At 48.1% G+C, this 20,354-nt stretch overlaps 1 protein-coding gene across 1 annotated transcript in view; it reads left to right on the forward strand.

Moving 5' to 3' along the window:
- Nucleotides 1-232: 232 nt before the first annotated feature.
- The window catches only part of LOC105187292 (agrin), a gene marked incomplete at its 5' end in the record, with an annotated part of 54,353 nt that continues 34,231 nt past the window's right edge, over nt 233-20,354 (forward strand). Inside the window, 5 exons of the mRNA XM_025298183.1 lie at nt 233-448; nt 2,049-2,290; nt 4,340-4,526; nt 12,672-12,769; nt 18,654-18,795. Of these exons, the coding sequence (XP_025153968.1) occupies nt 233-448; nt 2,049-2,290; nt 4,340-4,526; nt 12,672-12,769; nt 18,654-18,795 (885 nt within the window). The remainder of the gene's footprint in view (nt 449-2,048; nt 2,291-4,339; nt 4,527-12,671; nt 12,770-18,653; nt 18,796-20,354) is intronic.

Below are 20,354 nucleotides of genomic sequence, written 5' to 3' on the forward strand. Positions count from 1 at the left end.
GTACTTTTATAGATCGGATTTAAGGGCTTTTGAATTATACATGTTACTCGCTGAAATTTGTCGCTGAAATTCAGTCGGGACTCGACTGAAAAACTCTCACCTAATTCTGAACTCAAATCTGAATATCTCACTTGGGACGATTCACAAATAACAATTGTTACCAGGCCCTAAGTCATATTTATCGAATTCACGTAACTCGGGCCTAACGTCGACTCGCGAATCGATTTTGCAGATCCTTGCAGCAGCGTGGAGTGCGTAGAGCCGGAGATCTGCCAGTTGGACGGTTCGCGGCAACCTGCTTGTCGCTGCGGGGAACAATGTGGCCTGGAATTCGCACCGGTTTGCAGCAGCGACGGCAAGACGTACTCGAACGAGTGCAGCCTCCGACAGGAAGCCTGTCGGTCGAGATTGCCCCTCAGAAAGGTCTACAATGGCGCCTGCAATTCCGGTAATGCGAAAACTATTCATGACGCATTGGGTTGATCGAAGGAAGGGCTCGGCTCGATTTTTCAGTCAAATTTCACCTTATCTCGTTAACGCGAGGAAAACGAATTATTCATCATCGGCCAACCGCCGTCGTTATCCATAATACTTCGGCTATTGTGTCTAGCGATAGATATGAATATATTGAACTTTGAACCCTAGATCTTGAACCTGTCGCTAGATACAATAGCATACAATTGTAGATTAGGTCATTCTGAATAAGAGTCCTTTATCATTTTGCAAATAAGTATGCAAATTTTCAATTTATCAATTTAAAGAAGCTTCTAGATGGTTATTTTCAATCATTAATAACTTAATAACTATTGCTATTTTTGCAAAATAATACGTGACTTTTCTTCTCAGTTTGGTCTGATTAATCTTCATAATTTTTCGTTTTCAAAAGATCCCAGATACCCTGCATATATCAGAAAGAAAATGAACGAAAATAATGTTACTTGCCTCAAAATAGAAATAAGAGCTTTCAGCTATCTGTCTCTATTCGAAGAACACATATCATCCGCAAGCAAAATGTTACTTGCCCAAAAATAGAAATAAGAGCTTTCAGCTATCTATCTCTATTCGAAGAACAAATATCATCCACAAGCTGAACGCAAAATATGCGAGGCAAAAATATTCATGATCTATTTTAAATTTTCTTTCTTCGCGCGAGAAACGTTCTTAGAATGTTGTTCTTAGAATGGAAATAAAAACGCCTATTATTTTGTATATCCGGAAGTCAAAGATTGTCCGAGCCAAAAGCGCAAAATGTGCACGATGAAAAAAGCGAAAAACCGCCCCGCGATGTCGCGCGATCGTTTTCGAATTTCCTTTCTTTCATTTCTATGAAAACATTCCTGATGAACCAACTTTAGATCGGAAATATACAGGGTGTTTAAAGATAAAATCAACCAATCAGGAGGTAAAAGAGGAGTTGGATAGAAATAGAATATATAATGTATATAAAATTTTATTCATATTTACTATGGTTTAACAAATACAGCGCTTTATACGGAAATTTCAGTTGAAACCTCTTAATATTAAAAAAGATACGCGTTTTCGAAAAAAATGCTCCATACAAAAGTTGCAGGATTTTAAGTGACACATTACACAATAAAATTAATATGAGCTTGAATAGCGTTGTCAAAGTTACGTAAGGATTACTTTGAAATTTAAATATTTGAAATTTTTACATAATCTTGAAAACGTTATTCCAGGTTATGCTGCTTTCATTGTTTAAAACGTTACTTCAAATCCTACGACTTTTGCATGGAACATTTCTGTCGAAAATATTTTCCAAGATGTTAATAGGTTTCAACATTTTCTACATCCATATAAAGCGTTGCGTTTATTAAACCATAAGGAATACAAAAAAGTTTATATATATTCTTGCGCTTCCTACTCCGACCTTACCTTTCGACACACCCTGTATAAAAGCAACCATCAACCCCCGTGTATCGCCTATCTCCCGGTAAATCGAAAATTATCCGACCCAAGCGCAGGGGACGCGAGACGACAAATCGCCCGGCGCGAGATCGCTCTCGAAAATCCTGTTCCTTCTTCCGCAGGAACGAACCCTTGCGACGAGGCCAAGTGCAGCTCCTACGAGCAGTGCGTCATCAACCGTTACGGCATCGCCAACTGTGAATGCGGCCCCGAGTGCGAACCGGTGATGCGGCCAGTGTGCGTCCGCGGTGGCACCACCTACACGTCCATGTGCGAGCTGAAGAGACAGGCGTGTCTGACGAGGAGCAACATCGAGGTCGCCTATGCCGGCACGTGCGGCTCCAGGGGGCCCTGCTCAGAGAAGGTCAGTCGTCAGCGCGGCCTCCCCGCGCGCGCGCGCGGGGAACGCGCGGAACGCCGTTCGTACGCTTCGTAACATGCTGCCGCGGTTAGCGAGCTTCCGCTCGCCGCGAGATTACGGCCAGGGGAGGAGGCGGCCTCGCGACGTCACGAATTATTGCTCTTCGGGGAATGTCTCGTTCTTGGGAACGTTAACCGCGTCTCGCGCGTCTTGCGCGGCATATTTCATTAAACCGTACGGATTGACGACCATCGGGTGCGAAGGGGTGCACCGGGAGGAGACGGGACGGCAGCGGTTATTGCTAGGACCGTAAATTACACGTGGAGCTCCGCTTCTTCGAAGCTTCGAATTTCCCACGCCTGGGGAGGGTTATTTTCGAATAATGAAAGTTTCCAAGGCGGTTCTTCGGATATATTCGAGGGTCTGATTATTCGGTGTCTTGGCAACTCGAAGAGAAGCGTGCGATTGAACGAGTACAGAATCTCTATTGAATTTCTACTGAGCGCCGTTAAGGGCTAGCGAGAGTTAACGAGACATTTGAAGTTTTCGAACAGCGTTCGGAGCTTCAACGTCTAATTACTCAAAGCTTCGACTTTTAATTTCAAGCGTCGAACTATAACGAAGCTTCGAAGCTTTGGATGTATCAGACATTACTGTATCCAGTTATTTTTTACGCGCCGCTATGACAAAGGGGAACTATGGAGGTCGAAATTTAATTTGATTTTGAAATAAAAAAGATTTGATTCGACGATAAACTAGTTATTGCGCGCAGTTGTTCTATTAAATAGCTGTACATTTATCACAACGACGATATGTATCTATTTTCTAGATTTTCTCTGTATTTTTACCCTTTCTCTTTTCACCTCTCTCTCTCTCTCTCTCTCTCTCTCTTCCTCTCTCTTTCTCTCTCTCCCTCCCTCTCCCTCTCGTTGATATCGTTTCTACCGTTGTTTTCACGAGAAACATTCGTCGCTATTCCGAACGGTGCGATTCAGTTAGATTTAAGTTAGGAATACTATCGGTCTACAAAACAAGGTTTGTAATCGACATCGAGCGAGCTCGCGAAATGGAAATTGCTAGATGTATTCACCGCAGAAATTGGAAGGGATCAGGAGTTCGACGGCACGGCACGGAATTCTCTTCTCCTCCCCCTCCCCCTCTCTCTTCCTTTCTCTATTTCTCCTTTCCGATACTTTCTCGATTTCCCGGCAAAATTCGAAAGCCCGAGGTGAGATCCTCGCTGTTTCGACGAGTTCCTTCGCCGAAAGCAATTGTCGCTAATTGGATGACACCGAGCCGCGGTATCTTCGTGGGAAAGCCAGTGGCGGTGGATACCGACAGAGAGGAAAAGGGAAAAGAATCGTGCCCAATGAATTTCACAAAGACACTCGCGGTATCGGGCTGTCTCGCGGCTCACACTCGCGCCCGCTTACCTGCGCATTTCTTTGCTCATGGACTTCCTGATGAACTTCGATATTCTCGATGTAGTCGAGAAAGTTTCCGCCAACTAATTAATTCCTTGTCTACATTTTTAATTCGGCCGTGCCGTGCCGTCTTTTACTCTCCCGCTCACGGAAAATCTACGGAAAAAAGTTTCTCCCGATACAGGAAGCAAGATCCTGTAATTATCAGCCGGCTCTAAATTACTATTACAACGTTGATTTTGTTGAAAGGGGCAAGAAGAGCATGCCACCCCTAAATTCAACCTTCGACGGTGAAAGTTCGCAGGTTTCACCGTTCCTTTTCTCTCTCCTCAACTATACCTTCCTCACGTGTTATATCACGAGGTATCGCACATTGCAACGTTTATTTCAAAATAGTTCACTCTAAAATTGTACGTATGAAGAGACAGACTGTAGAGTGCTTTAAAAAAAAAAAAAATTGTACATACGTTCCTAGAGGGCTTGCTTTATGAATCGCTTCATCGATCGAATCACAGAGAAAAGCGAGCAAAGTGCGACCGCGTTTCCCGCGCGTGTCGACACGGACACGCACACGCAGCGACGCTTTCGCCGTTTAATAACACCGCGTGTGCGGTTATTCGGTTCGCAGGTATGTCAATGGGGTGCAATCTGCGCGGAGAACGGCGGCAACGCCGTGTGCGAGTGCCCGACTTGTCCGGCGGAATTTCAGCCGGTCTGCGGCGATGACGGCATCAGCTACGGCAACGAGTGCAAGCTTCGCCTGGAGGCGTGTCAGCATCGACGGGAGATACGCGTTCTGTACGAAGGACTGTGCAGTGAGTACCGTGAACGGAATTATATTCTCCATCGAGGCCCCTCCGTTTCGAGCATTTTTTCGATAACGCGACCAGAGAGCCGAACGAACGGACGGATGGATGGAGCGGACTTCGATTGTGTGCGACGCCGCTCGTCGAGAAGCTCTAAAACCGATAATATGAACTCTCTCTCTCTCTCTCTCTCTCTCTTTCTCTCTCTCTCTCTCTCTCTCTCTCTCTCTCTCTCTCTCTCTCTCTTTCACCCTGCCGGCGGAACGATCATCTCTGCGTCCTTTCAGCTTCTAAGCGTATTTAAATTCGTATTATCATCTTCGAATTGCGCTCCCTCTCTCGCTCTCTCTCTCTCTCTCTCTCTCTTTCTCTCTCTCTCTCTCTCGCTTTTTATCTTTCGTGTATCGCTACGTACCTTCGTCGCGCGGAAATAATCGCTAGCGAGTTAATCTCTTAAACGGCTCACCTCCTCCCTTCCCTCCGCCGCGAGATCTTTGGAAAAAGGGAATATTCTCCGATTAATCACATAAAATTTTGAATTCCCAATCCAAACTAGCGGATCGCTTCGTACCGAGCGTATCCTTATCGGCATCCTGATATTAAGCGTGGAAAGTAATTTCCGACTCGCCGGCAGGGCCGGGGTGGCTAGGGAGATGGAGCGGCAGGGGAATGGGGGCGGGGGCGTTAAGAGAACAAATCTGCGATTTTAATATGCCGGAGTGGTCGGACAGCAGCGGCAGCGGCGGGTTAATATACGATCGCGTAACCGCCCCGCGTGGCGGTAGGTTAAAACTTGCTGCGACTAATTTGAATATCCGGCCGGGGTAAATTGAATTTATAACGGATTTCTGAACGATCTTAAGTAGCGTAGGCGGCATGAAACTTGATTAACGTCGATGGCTTCGCGTGTTTCCCTCGGAATTAAATGCCGATCGATCGGCCGGGCCGCGCTTCTGCCTTCTGCATTCGCATTCGACGCGATACACGACCGACTCCTCGCATTCTCGCGAGGCGAGGGAGAGAGAGAGAAAGAGAGAGAGAGAGAGAGAGAGAGAGAGAGAGAGAGAGGAAATGATTCGTCGATCGATCGCAGGATCCTCTCCTATCGCATCCTTATTTTGCAGGAATATTGGAATATCGTCCGTCGAGTAATCTAGAATTTTTTGCAAGTAAAAAATGGGTCGATCGTATTTTTTCATGTCGTTATAATCTCATGAAATATGTAATTCACGCGTCGTTTCGACCTGGAATCTCCCGCCATCCTTCTGCGCATATTTTTTCATAAGATCATAACGACACAAAAATATCACCAAGTGACAAGTCAGCATCTGAGCGTCCATCGCTGTTACTAAACACTTTATCGTGAAGCTTCACCTGAAAATGTTTCACAAAACGCTTCCGTTTATCCGCAGGCAGGAACAAATTAAAGAGTCATTGGAGTTAAGAATCAAATTCCATCGACAGCGTACTTTCCACACACACACACACACACACACACACATACGGCACGCTAATGTAAAATACAATCGCCTCGTTTCAGCCGGAAGGCCCGAAATTACTCCTCACACAAGCCGACACTTCCGCAACGTTCGACGCGAGTAAAAAGAAAAAAGTCCGCTCCGCTCTCCCTTAAACACACAATGAATACAAAAGCTAGCACTTTCGTTCTGTTAATTTTTCACGCAGAGCTCGGATACTTGCGCTTTATTAAAACGTCCCATTGTCTCCGCTCTATTGCTCCCGCATTGATGACAGTTTTTCCTTCTCCCCGGGGACATTGTACGGCGAGTTTTGTTCCGCACTCGATAAAGTCATGCACGTCCGCCGCCCGTCAGAGATGTGTTTCCAGCGATACCGTTCAACGGCGCGGCTGCGAGAGAGAAGAAGGGCCAGAGGGGGAGAGAAAGAGAGAGCATTTCTTTTCTTCCAGCGCCGGCAATAGGAATTCCGGCGATATCGTAAACAACTTCATGCACACTGTGTACACGACGATACATCATCGCGGCTGCACGCGAGGCCGCGCTATTAATCTTCATTTTATTATTTTCCACGATGCCTTTAATAACGACGCCGGTGCCTTCCCGATCCTGACCAGGGTGGATTTGTCGGCCAACGAGGGCGGCGGGGCAGGAGCGAGGGGAAAAGGAGAACCGGGGAGATTTCATCGACCGTGTACTTTACGACGTTGGCCCCTACCCCGCAATTTCATTCTTATTAATCTACCCCCTCCGCCCTTCTCCCCGCTGCTGCTTACATCTCGATATTCCGGAACGAGCCGTTATCAGGACTCGTGAAAAGGACTTGCGAATTCCTCGGTGATTTTCCCGTCCTGCGCGTCCTTTCTTAGCCACACGATGAATGTTGCGCTCTCTTCTCTTACCTCCCCTTCCCCCCTCTCTCTTTCTCACTCTCTCTCTCTCTCTCTCTCTCTCTCTCTCTCTCTCTCTCTCTCTCTCGATTGCCTTTCCGTCTGCGCTCTCGTTCGGCAAATTTTCCGACGTAGCGCGTAATCCCGCTGGTAATGTCGGTTGATACGAGAATAATGACGATGAGGGCAGGAGGAGGGAGCATGGTGCATGTACAGCAACGCATTTTCTCGACTCTGCGAAAGAATGGAAAAAGACGATTGCAGCTTTCTCTCTCTCTCTCTCTCTCTCTTTCTCTCTTGAGAAAAAGAGAGAAAGAACACCTATCACGCGGCAAAGTTTTCTAATCTCGTTTATTATTATGTAAATCTGTAATAAGTAGAACGAGTGCGGAGACGAGGCGAACAGAATCGTGTTTGCTCATAAGCGGGAAGTTAGAGTCGCGAGTACACACGAGAGTTTGAGAATAAATATAAAAATAAAGAGGCTCGGTTAATAGTCCCAATGTCGCTCGTGAGGTTACGATTCGTATAACCGCGTCTCCGCGACGCACGTTGCGAGTTCGCGATCTCAATTCGATTTTCAGAGAGTCGGCTTTTTAAATCGATTCCTTTCTGCTCGATTTTTGAATCGCTTCTTTTCAATAGAGAACGTTTCGTTTAATAAAGAATTCACGCTGGAATCAACAGCTGAGAGAATCGATTGAAAGATCGGTTTTTGGAAGAGAAAGATCGGTCTTTTGCAAAAAGTGGTAACGCGCTATTACGTAATCACGAGGCCCCTATTAATAAGCAGTCTTTGCTTCGAGCTTGCTCCACGTTAGAGGCACTCAGGTTAGAATTTAAAGTGATTTCGGAACTTTCCAGCCGAATCGCGCGACACGCGTGATATTACATCTGCAATCGCGATTCAATTGAAAGACTCGCGTCCTATTCTAAATTCTAACGTAAGTACTCACCTGAGACGAGAGGTGCGCCGATTTAAATTTCAAGTCGGATCTCAGCTTCTCAGTTGAATCGTATGATGTACGCGCAATGATATTTACAGTCGTGATACAAATACTGAAAAACTCACGCCCAATTTTCAATTCAAATGCGAGTTACTCGCTCGAGACGAGCCTCGAGTCGTGACTATTAATACGGCTGGGTAAAAAGGTACGCATTAGTCGAACGATGAATATATCGCGCACTAATAAATATTACCACGGCGCCCTCTTTTCGCTTTCGAGTCTCTCGGAGCTGGCGAGTTTTTCTCCGTCTCGCGGCGACGGGAGCGTATCGCGTGGATGAAACGAGGCAGAAAATCCTTCAGCCCACTTTCAGCCGCCCGCCCGCCGGCTTCATCTTTGCGCTCGTCTTTATGGAAATCACTGGCGAATGAGGCGCTTTTCAGCGCGAAACAAACGCACAACTCGACGTTAGCCTGGAGGAACGATTGCGGGCTGACACCTGGCGCTGTTCATTCCCAACGCAAATCCTCCCGCTCGCGGAAGCGTTGCGCAATGCTCGTGCGTGCTCTTCCCTCGGATGACCCTCGGATATGAGTAACCTGGGGGGGGTGGCTCGAAATCACCGGCGGACGCGAAGTTAAACGGATCTCGCGAAATTCACGAGTACGCAGACGGTAACAACGCGTCGGCTGCCATAGCGGCCGACCACACGGAGGAAAAGATTGGTCCAACTCTGATGATGACGAATGAGCCAAGCGCATTTTAGTCGAAAGAGACAGAATCCCCGGTTCTCAGAATAGCGGATTTCGCTTGTGAAGAATTTCTCTTCTCTTCGGCCAAAACGAGTTTGGCTCGTTCGCGTTGATTCGAGCAGTCTCTCTTTCATCTGCATCTTTCAATCTGCATTTCCAAATTTTTTTGGTTGTCCCGAGCGGTTTTTGTCGTTAACATAGAAATCACCACTCTTGAATCGTCTAAGCCAATATTCACATGTCTCAATTGATGAAACATCACCATAAGTTTCTATCAGAATTCTATAACCTTCAGCCGCCGTTTTCTTCTAAGTGAAAAACAAGAAGCAAAAGCAACGCATATCGAAAATGCTCTTTAGGAAGCTCCATTTTTAAGATGGTATTAATACGATCTTTACTGCGTTTGTTGTTAGTAAATCGATGAAATCATGAATTAATATTATCATGAATTAATATTAAGGCGTTAAGAAACAATAGCTGTGATATTGGGATGTCTTCGACAAAACTGACATTATTTCTCCTGCAATCTCTTACAAAATTCTCAAAACTAAATCACACTCTTAATACAATATTATATATATTTGAAACGTGAACAAAACTGCTTACAATTTCAATATATATAGCCGATAAGGAGCCAATAAGACGAGCTAATGAGATTCTTCATCGCGAATTGCGTTTATCTTCATCGCATTTTTGGCGATTCGAACGCTTGAATTGGGGGGAGTTGAAATAACCAGCGGAAATCAGCGTGGCAGTCAACGTGTCGACACGTGAAGTAACATACCAAGACGAAGTAACATCGATGAGAGAAGCGTTTCTACGCTTTCGCCTCGAGGAATGTTAGAAGACATCCAATAGGAAATTTTGTCTCTTAGGGATTACTAAGAAATTAGTTCTCTTGTCTCGGGAATGACGGATGTATTCCGAAGTTCATCGGGATGAAAGTGTTGCAATCTTTGTTCCGCTGACTGTGTGGGACAATATAACTTGCGGAATACATTATATCTTACGGAATAATGTAATATAAAGTTCTGAAGTAATATAACTTCATGTGTTAAGGATATGTCGATCTGCGTACATCCCTTCGGCGCGGAAATATGAGACGCGTCCTTGTCAATTTTTGAATAAAATTAAAACTGCCAGAGAACTGCCCTTTTGATGAATTTTCTAAGTTTCAAAGTTCCTCTTAAAAAGGTAAATAACGGAGAAAAGAGCGCCCTTTTGAGCGGCACGGGAACACTGAGATGCCTCCTTGAGATATCCTCCGTTGATTCTCAACGATGTATTTTTTATTCTGTAAGTCCCGAGCAGGACGAGAGGTAATAGTTGGAACGAGCCACACTCGGGATACTTTTTCCGCTCGAGTCGCACGTCAGGCTCGCACCGGTCGCTTCATGAACTTTTCCGACGCATCTCGTTCTCGTGTACTCCTGCGCCCGGCGGCGGCGGCGGCGCAGAAATAAATCGTAACATTTCCGATTTGCATCTTTATTAAAAAGTTCCACTTGTCAACACGGCGCGGACAAGCGAGTCCGCTCTCCGAAGGAGGATTTATCAAGCGGCCGCCGGCATGGGAATACGTTTAAACAGCGATTCCATCAAACTACCTTCCCCCTCCCGCCGTCATCACTACCATCAACCCTCTGCTGCCAGTCAACGTGCGACACTCTGAGGCACCGAATATAAAATCGCGTACTCGCCGAAGTTAGTCTAAACACAAACAGTAATTTCCATCACAAAAATCTGATGAAATGGGATGCGGCACGCTGAGGTGGGTGATCCGCCGCGCCGGAGTACCTACGAGACGCGTACCCGTGCCGAGGTTTACCGAACTTTCCTCATAACACACGTACCGGCGGGGCGCGCCGGAGAAAGATTGGATTGCTTTTAATATCGAGCGCGCGCGCACACACACACACACACACACACACACACACACACACACACGTGGCAAACGGCGAATCTAAAATCATAGTTTCGGCCAAGGGAGAAGGAGGAGGCGAGAAACAGGCCGAGGTATCGCGAGAGCGCAAATTCGCCCGCTTCCGCAAAGAAGAAGCGTTTTTCGCGTCGTCTCGACGCATCGCCGACGCATCGCTCGGGGAATACTCATGTTTCTCTGGTCGAACATTGTCGGCTGCTCCATGAGTTACTGTAGTCGAAACAAGATTGGAAACGAAGACTCGGCGGTGCTGCAAGCGCTGTTGCGCTCGCGCGTTTGTGCCGCACGCGTTGCGCTGAAACGCAACTCCGCAAGGGAGTTGAGGACCGAAACGCTCGAGGTTTGTTCCTCGCCGGGCTGTTTCTCCGCATTGCGACAAGGCAGGCTAACTCGCTGCGGAGATTCTGTGAATGTTACCGCGATATTACACTTTTACAGGAATCAAGGTAACTGTGTGCTTCTCAGCTCGCGCTCGAGAAGCCTCGCGCCTTAGAGAGCGCTGGATAAATGACGCTTCGGTAATAATAATCAGCGTAACAATAACAGCCACGCAATAATACTTCTCAATGCAGTGACTGGCGCCTTGCACCATTGTGCGGCTGTATTGTTACTCTGATTGTTACATTCTCTGATTATTAAATATTGTTGCTCGCTGATTATTATTACTATTATATGTGTGTGTGTACATGTACATATGCGTCTAGATTCTGCATTCTCGCAGGCCTCCGGCGAATCTCCATGGCGGATTATAAATCTGCGAGCCCTCGTTTCCACTGAATGTGATAAAAACAGCCGGTCAATGACGCGTTAAGATAACGGAACGAATGCTCCGTGCAATTACACGCTTATCGCGCAATCTTTCGCATTCATAGCCGGCGTCCGGGATACGACCACCTTCCACCGCCGCCGCCGCCGCCACCCCCACCCCTATGAAACGGTCCGTTCGAGACTTCACACCGGAGCGCGCAATATTTTCCCGTAATAAGCTCGCGGTAATAATAGAATTAACCGGCGCCGCCGCGATTCCGCGACGCACGCGATCCGCCGCTATCGCAATCGCCTATAAATCGCGCGGCGCGCGATGATTTTCATTACCCCTCGACCGGCCGGACCTCTTTTCCTCTTTCTCTCTCTCTCTCTCTCTCTCCCTCTCTCCCTCTTTCCTCCCAACTGAAAATTGAGCGGAACGCGCGCCGGTTAGAATTCAGTTCCGTGCGCCGTGCATCGTGTCGCTCCGCTCTGAAATCATATGAGTTGTTACCCCACGGCATGCACGCTGCATATGCATGCGCTTCCTTGTGCTCGTCGCTATCCTTCCCACCCTTCCTTTCCCCTCCCCTCTCTCTCTCTCTCTCTCCCGCTCTCACTCTGTCTTTCTCTATCCGCAGTCACGCTCCTCGCGCGACGATCTCGTGACCTCGTCGTTTTCAAGCCCGGAGGAGGAAGGGAAGTTAGCGCGCGCCACGAGCATCATCGACACGTCGACGACCGGATGAATCTGTACTCGCGTACCCTCCCTTCTCTCTCTCTCTCTCTCTCTCTCTCTCTCTCTCTCTCTGTCTCTCTCTCACTTCCTCTGGTCCTTCGTCCCCGTCCGAGCGCTCCTCGCACCTGCCGCGGATTTCAATGAATTCTAAAGATAACTTCTCGACTGGCAAGCCTGGTCTCCGCCTGCGCCGCCACCGCCGCCGTCGTCGTCGCCATCGCTCTTTCCACTCTTTCCAGCGGCCGCCCCTCGGCTTCTGTTACTCGCGCTTCGGTAGCACCCTTTGTCTCGAGCGTTTCCTACCCCTGCAGATAGCGCATTCGGCCGCTAGGGGGGAGAGAGAGAGAGAGAGAGAGAGAGAGAGAGAGAGAGAGAGAGAGAGAAAATTCCATTCGAAACGAACGCCGTTATGCAAATACCCGCGGGAATCTTTAATGTTATCCTGAGGCGGTGAGAGGGTGGCTCAGCTAGCCGCTCGGGCGGTCAAGGGGTGGCACGGCGCGCGAGCGTGATTAGTGAGGTCGAGCGATGTCACGGAACAAAAGGAACGTGTCGGCGGAATCTGCACGCCGCCGGCACGTAGGAGCAGCCCGGACGCAGCCGGCCGGCTGCGTCACGCGAGATGCGTTTCTAATCTCGTGTCATTGATCTGTTCGCAGATGGCTGCGAGAACAAGAAGTGCGAATTCTACGGCGAGTGCGAGAGCGACAGCGCCGGGGAAGCCAAGTGCGTCTGCCCCAGCAAGTGCGAGACCACCGTAAGTCTGTGAAAAATATTGTTTGCATTGTGCATTACTGTGCACCCGAGAAGGATGGAGAATCTGCGCTTTTAATTGCCGAGTCGCTGGTTGCTCTTTTCTATCACTTTCAATATTCAGCCGCAGGGTTTAACTTCAACGATGAACGAACGTTCATCACACGCGTCAATTCTTGTGTTTTCTCTTTTTTCTTCTTCTTCTTTATTCCAGCATGTTTATCGTTTCCTCGAGTTTGTCACGTGTCCATCACACGTCGAAAGCACAGAGAAAGACATCTGTAAAAAATATTATTCGCACGGAAAATTCATACCTTCAAGCGATGTCGCGCATAATGTAACGAAGTTACCGGCGACTTTTCTGTCGCTCGCGAATATTTAATCGTAATATTTAATTTCAGCTTGAATGCATATTCATTACACGCGCCAATTTTGGCTTCGCTTTGACATGTATTTTGTCTTCTCGTGTATTTACGGGTTCTCTCGGTTATTCCGGATCTATCGTGGTTTTGCGTCGCGCGGCCAAAGGCAAAAACGCCGGCGTCGCCAATTTTCCGTGTTTCCATTTTCGCGACATTTCGAGAAGATATTAACATCAACGAACGTTGCAAACGCACTCGTTCCGCATCTAATGAATAGCGCGACCATAAATATGTCGGGAGAGCACGTGACGCGCATTATGGAATATTAAATGGAATGTTCAGGGTTTGAGTTATTCAGAATTGTCATTTGCATTCGCGCCCCACTTCGATCATCTAAATTTTATAAATATCTCGCCTGTCTTGTTTGCATTTCGCGAAAATATAACGCCGATGAACAATCGCGCGTGCTTACACGAGAGAAAGAGAAAGAGAAAGAGTGATATGGCTCTCGTTCCAAGGTTGACAGTCGCGGCCGTGCAAAATTTTGAATTCAATAAATCGCGCGTGCCTGTTTTTACACAATTCTTTCGAATGAACGTTCAGATTAATTCCCGCCGTCAGCGGAGTCAGCGCGTCGAAGGAATCCCTCGGTGAATTAATTATTCTCGTCGTGTGTTTCATGCTGAAACGCGGATTCCGGCATTTTGATACATTTTTGTAAATGCTGTGCGCGTCACACAGAACGCACACACACGCGCGTACACGGGCGTACAATTCAATATTGTTTTATTTAGGCAAAATCTGAGCATCAGCTTTAAAAAAAACTGCCGTTACCGCCTTTCGCCGCGCCATTGATGCCATTTCCCGTGTATATGTCGCTAAATATTTTTTACCTTGCAGCAATATGGTAAATATTATTATTATTGTGTTATATATGATGATGATTATTATTATTATTGTCGTTGTTGTTGTTGTTGTTATTATTATTATTATTATTATTATTATTATTATTATTATTATTGTCGTTATTGTTATTATTATTATTATTATTATTATTATTATCGTTATTATTACACACACACGAGCGCGATTATACCTCGAGCGACACGGCGGAATTAACCTCGAAATTACGCGATTCTCCCCTCACGCTCAACGACCCGCGGAAAGAATAAAGGGGCCGCCGATAATACCGCGAGCGCACCCCTGCCGCACCTTCCAACCCTCCCCCCCCCCGGCCGTCTCGCGAATGCCCCGGGCGATTCGTCGCCCGCTTAAGGCCCGCTCGTTAGCGTAACCGCCGTGAAATATTCACACGATGATGAATGGTCCCGCTGGATGCACGCGCATACAGCCGCGCCGTGTGTATGCATCTCTCCGCGAGACCCGGCGATATTTCGCGTTTCCCCAAGACCGTTCGATGCTGCCGAGGCAGGAAGCCGCTTCGTTAGGAACGCGCCGAGGGGGGGTGTGAGGCAGCGCGGCTGCGGGCGAGGGCGCGGGGGCGGAAGGTTTGCGCGAAAGGGGATGCTGACGCATTTGCATGCGCTGTTTTCAGGACTTTCCATCAACGTGCCCGCCGCACGTTTCGGCCGCCTCTGGCGGCACTCTTTATTCTATCCTTCTTCCACGAATGAGTGGCCTTTTCATGTTTCATTAGACAGCCGACAATAATCAATGGCCTCCGCGTGTCTTGCGCGCGCGCGAAATGTCGAAAATTCCGAGAGGCCAAAGCGCGCGCGTGCGCGTCCGGCGCGACACTCGCCGCCCGTGTTTCGCGGAGAAGAGATACCTGTGCATCCGCATACCTGTGCGCTGCACTCGCGTGCGTGGGAAAAAGTTTTAATTAACATTTTGCTCTCTCGCGCGCCCGCGGTTTCGTCGGCCGCGGTTCAATGCGCTCTATCTGTCGGTGGTCGCTCGTTCTCTCCTGCGCTCCCTCCCCTTCTCCTTCCTTTCCCTCTTTTCCTCTCCCTCTCTCTCTCTAACCCTCTCTCTCTCTCTCTCTCTCTCCCCCTCTCTCTCGCGCTTTCTCGCACGCCACGAGCAAATGCGCGGAGCATAAATAGCCGCGGCATTCAGCAGCTCGGCTCCTCAGTTAATTAGTCCTAAGTTAATTAGTTAAATCAACGAGTCACCATGCGCCTTGCTGCCACGCCACGCACGGGACGCGGGCTGATTGTCATGGTGTAAAAATGAGAGAAAAAAGGAGGAGAAAAGAGGGCAAATAGAGAAAGAAACGAGGGCGAAGGGGAAAATCGCGCGCGGTCGCGATTCAAGCAAGCAAGGAAAGGAAGAAGAAAAATAATAAATCTCGAGGCCACACGCGGACCCGTCGGCGAATCGGCGTTGGTTCGATCTCCCGGCCGGCTCCTTATTCTCGCGTTACTCCCGCTAATAACTGTTTAATGGTAACGATTTTTGATACGCCCGCCAGTACACGCCGAAATACGACCGCGGGTGCCGCAATCTCCGTGGATTTATTTGCCTATTTCAGATCGATTTCCGATAGATGATTTTTAGTAACCACTCGAGCGAGAGGGAGAGAGAGAGAGAGAGAGAGAGAGAGAGAGAGAGCAAGCTCGAGCGCGAGTGCGCGTGCCGATATTACAATATCTCCCTTTCTCTGCCTTCCAGTTTCTCTCTCTCTCTCTTTCTCTCTCTCTCTCTCTCTCTCTCTCTCTCTCTCTCTCGTTTTTCCTCGGCCGATCGCGTCGGCCAGAATGCAATGCATGCTCGGTTCATCAAGATAGCGTTCCGCAGAAAATTCAGCCGTGATAGGAGCGAGGGGCGAGGAGGGGCGCGGGATGAGAAGAGGGCGGACAGATAGCGCGGCTCGGATTTCACGGATTCGCGGAACGTCCTGCTGACGGCGAACGGCGAACAATTCCGAATTTCCTCTACGCGTTCTACCCCTTCATGGTCGTCCGTGACGCGGCGATGGCGGCAGCGGCGGCGAAGCGAGAGGAATAAGGGATGCGCTCGGGAAGGAAGGGTTGAGAAAAGGACTAGGTTGGCAGGTTTCGCTACGACCGAGGAACCAGATCCATGCCGACGCCGACTCTTGTACTATTTTTCCGGAACAGAAAGGGGGAGAGAGAGAGAGAGAGAGAGAGAGAGAGAGAGAGAGAGAGAGAGAGAGAGAGAAAGAGAGAGAGAGAGAGAGAGAAAGAGGGAGGGAGAGAAGCACAAACGCTTATCGGCCGGTTGAACGAGCCGACGACATCGCGGGTCTCCTCGTCCATCCGACTCATCCGTCCATCAGTCCGCGTCCGGCCGTCCGTTCCCTGAAAACGACGCACCGTGTGGGAATTCCGGAACGTATTTCCGCCGGATAACGCAGGATCAATTACGCGGAACGAGCGGAAGCCGCCGAAATTAGTCGGACCGATCGCAGCCTCACTGACGGATTACTCGGTTTTCAGCGCGTCGGAAAATCACACCGGGCATAATTTCAAGTTCCGGCCTCATTCATTGCTCCCGTTACTCGCGCATGCTCTCGTCCGCCCCGTCGCGATGCTCGTAATCCGCCGGACTGGCGAACCCGGACTGGAACAGATTAAATCGATATGTCCGCGGCATCAACGCGGACGTACAAACGCGCGTCGCTACAAAAATCAGCCGCTTCGACGGCGGAGATCGCGCCCGGTGTGTGGATTAAGCGCGGGTGGCTTTCGCCGCTCGCGTCATGGCTCTAAGCCGGTGCTTTTATTCCTAATTCAGGACAGAAGGTCGCGCTCGCCACGCGCGGAAGCGCCGCCGCGGCAGGGGGGGTGGGCGCATTCGCATACGATAATCCTCTTAATGAAACACGAGCCACGGGCTCGCGCGTGCGCGCGGATTAACCTCGGGAAATGAGCTGACTGACGTCAATTAAACTTCACGCGGGAGATTGCGGCTAAATCGCGCGGGTCCCCGCGCGGAAACTTCACCGCAGAGCGCTGCCGGATGCGGCCTCTCGAACGGCCGTAATAATAATCGTTCTCCTGCTCTCCTCCTCCTCCTCCTCCTCCTCCTCCTCCTCTTCCGGCTCTTTGAAGCGATCCAAGTCGCATGTGCATGCGTTCGTGTCTATTCGCGTCGTCGGCGGCGGCGGACGAAAGTCGCGTGAATTATAAACGACACCGCTAATAATTAGCTCCGAATTATTTATCGCCGATTAATCGTACATTCGAAACGCATTTTGATATTGGCGCGGCTCGTTGTCGGCTAATTCGATCATCCACCGCCGATTATACTCTGCGCTTAGTAATTAAGCGGAACTGCTCGGCGGTTAATCGCCGCGCTGTGCTGCAGCCGGCGTGAGAGCAAGGGAAATAGAAAAATGAGAAAATTATGATGAAATTCGTCTCGGGGAACACGCCACCGTTGATGAGCGGTCCCCCTTCTCCCTTTCTCTCTCACGCTCTCTCTCTCTCTCTCTCTCTCTCTCTCTCTCTCTCTCTCTCTCTCTCCTTTTCCGCCGTGCCGGAACACCCGGTAAGCGCGCAACTGCGCGACGTAACCATGGCGGCCGACGAAGGGTGGCAAGAGAGCTCATGAAACGCGCTTGTAATAAGCAAACAAGAGCAGCCGCGAATATGACGGCCGGGCTAATTAAGTTTTGCTCTTTCCTGTGTTATTGCACCCGCGCCCCCGTCCCGCCCCCGCCCCGCCTCGCCTCGCGCAACCCCCGACCTTGCATCACTGTCCGTCAAATGCAACGTGCGTTCCCTGGCAGCCCCCCGTAACGCGCAACAAGTGAGACACGCAGGGTCCGTGTCTTTCTCTCTCTCTCTCTCTCTCTTTCTCTCTCTCTCTCTCTCTCTTTCTCTCTCTCTCTCTCTCTCTTTCTCTCTCTCTCTCTCTCTTTCTCTCTTTCTCCGTATATAAGTCCCACCTTTTTCTCCGCTTTTAACTTTTACTTTTAAACCTGCCTTGCTTTTTTTACTTTTCGCACCCCCTCGGCTGCAGCTGCGCGCGAACGCGCACGGTGGTCCCGTTTCATCCGTGCTTTCGCGGCGAAGCCCTCGTTACACGCGAAAAAATACGCAGGGACGAGAGGCGGTGCGAATAATGAATCTCCTGAGTGGAGGAAATGACGTATTTCTGTTTAACGCGCAGTCTTGCCGCCGAGCGAATATCTCAGCTAATCTTCCGTCGATTGTCTCGACGTGAAGCAACGCATGCAATCATTTGGAGAATTTTAATAAATCAAAGTATCGATCCGCTTGCGCCAGTGCATCCTTGTCTCTCTCACGCTTTTCCACTCCGCTATTATGTACAATTGTAATGTTTTAAAAGCACAAATGATCGTGCGAGAAATGATCACCGACCGGCGCGGCCGCGGCGACGCGACGGCGCCGAATGCGTTGAGAAATAGCGCGTTCGCGCGTTTGCGCGTTATTTGTGTCGCGGCCGACGGTGAGAATTGAGAACGAAATGAACACGAGAAACTAACTGGAGTGAGTAACGACGCGGCTGATTGAAGGCACGCGCACTATCTCAGGCGGACGGTCCTTGAATGAATTTGCGCTTGCGTGTGTACAGGTGAAAGAAGCCGGCGGATTAAACGAGCCAACCGAGAAGGTTTGCGGATCCGACGGAGTGACCTACGACAACGAGTGCGCCTTGAAAAAGGCGTCGTGCACGAGTCAGACCCTCATCACCATTACCTACGTGGGTGACTGCGGTAAGCAAGCGTGTACTTAATGCGCCTTGTAAGCGCGAGCTAACGCGATGAGATCGCACAGCCTGATACCGCCGCGCGGGCAAAAGCGGAGTTATCTCCTGCCGTTCTCTCTGCCCCGAGCAATTTCCCCGATGCTTCAGATCTTATATCTTTCGAGTCTACGATTAAACAAGCGGAACCCCCCAACCTAGAAACGAGTAAGAAAATAGCTCTTCTCAATTCTTGTCTTTTTCTCTTGTCTTTGTTATTATTTCTTTTCCGTTCTTTTTTTTTGCTGTTTCTTTTTTTGCGATACTTTGCACGTGTTGCTTTTGAAACTTCAATTGGACCAACTCGAGCCCACGACTAAGCGAGTGGAATTCTTCAGTTGGAAACGAGAAAGAAAATAACTCTTGAACTCGTTTCTTTTTTTTTTTACTATGTTTCTTCATTTTTCGCGATACTTTACATAGCGTTTTTGAAACTTCAATTTGGCAAACGACTCGAGTCTACGACTAAACGAATGGAGAGCTTTCCACTTAGGAAGGGAAAAGAAAATACCAACTCTTCGAACCGCTCCTTTTTGTTATTTTTCTGCATTTTTGCGACACTTTACGTACGGTTTTTCTTCTTTGAAGCTAGATAGTACAAATCGAACTCCCCACTTTCAAACAAATAATAAAATCTTTAAACTCGTCTTTTTAATCATTTTTCGTAATTTTCTTGCGATTCTTTGCATACTTCTTAGACTTCGAACGAACGAATTAAACCTTTCAATTGATACTGAGTGCCCAAAGTCAATTCCGCAGCTTGCTTTTTTCTTTACTGTTTTTCCCCATTTCCTCAAAATTACCGGAAATGATCGTCTTACTCCACTTGACTCCGAAAACGACTGACACTCGAGGGGAAGTCGCTCGTCAATATTTGGTAGCTCTTCGGAACTCGGTGAGGCTGATTTAACCCTTTAACGCCTACTGGTAACTATAGTTAGCAGAAACGCACTTAAGAATCCATAACTTAGTGAAAAAAGATATTTTCGTTTTCTTTGCACCACTGTAAAGGTGAATTCTTCTTTTAAAAAATGATACATAGATTGTATGTAGATTCGGTTTAGTCTGTTTTTTAGCTCAGTTTTAATGATAACATGTTTTGTCAAATTCCAAGTAGGCATAGTTAGCATTGTTACTGACATCTAGAAGTGCACTATAAATGAATAGATTGGTATCTGTTATAATTTTATACATTTCTCAGATACAAAATGTGAAATTAAAAGAATACAGAAATTCAAAATGGCGAATCCAACATGGTGGACACGAAAATCAAGAAATCAACTTATTTTCGTGAAACCTGGTGACCTACAGTTTTTTATGCAGCGAAAAATGAAGGGACGATTGACTATCTAAGTGGTGATCTACAAGATATTATTAAAACTAAGAAGAAAAATTTAACCGATCACGCGTATTTTTCGCTTCTGGGAGTAGTTTCTGCTCGAGAAGGTAGTTTTTCGTAGATATAAAATTTTGATATTTTTTTTGGTTACCACTACTTATAGTCTCGGTTAAAAAAAAAAAAACTCAAAT

The sequence above is a fragment of the Harpegnathos saltator genome, unplaced genomic scaffold (genome assembly GCF_003227715.2).
Source record: "Harpegnathos saltator strain DR-91 unplaced genomic scaffold, Hsal_v8.6 scaffold209, whole genome shotgun sequence".
Lineage (NCBI taxonomy): Eukaryota > Metazoa > Arthropoda > Insecta > Hymenoptera > Formicidae > Harpegnathos > Harpegnathos saltator.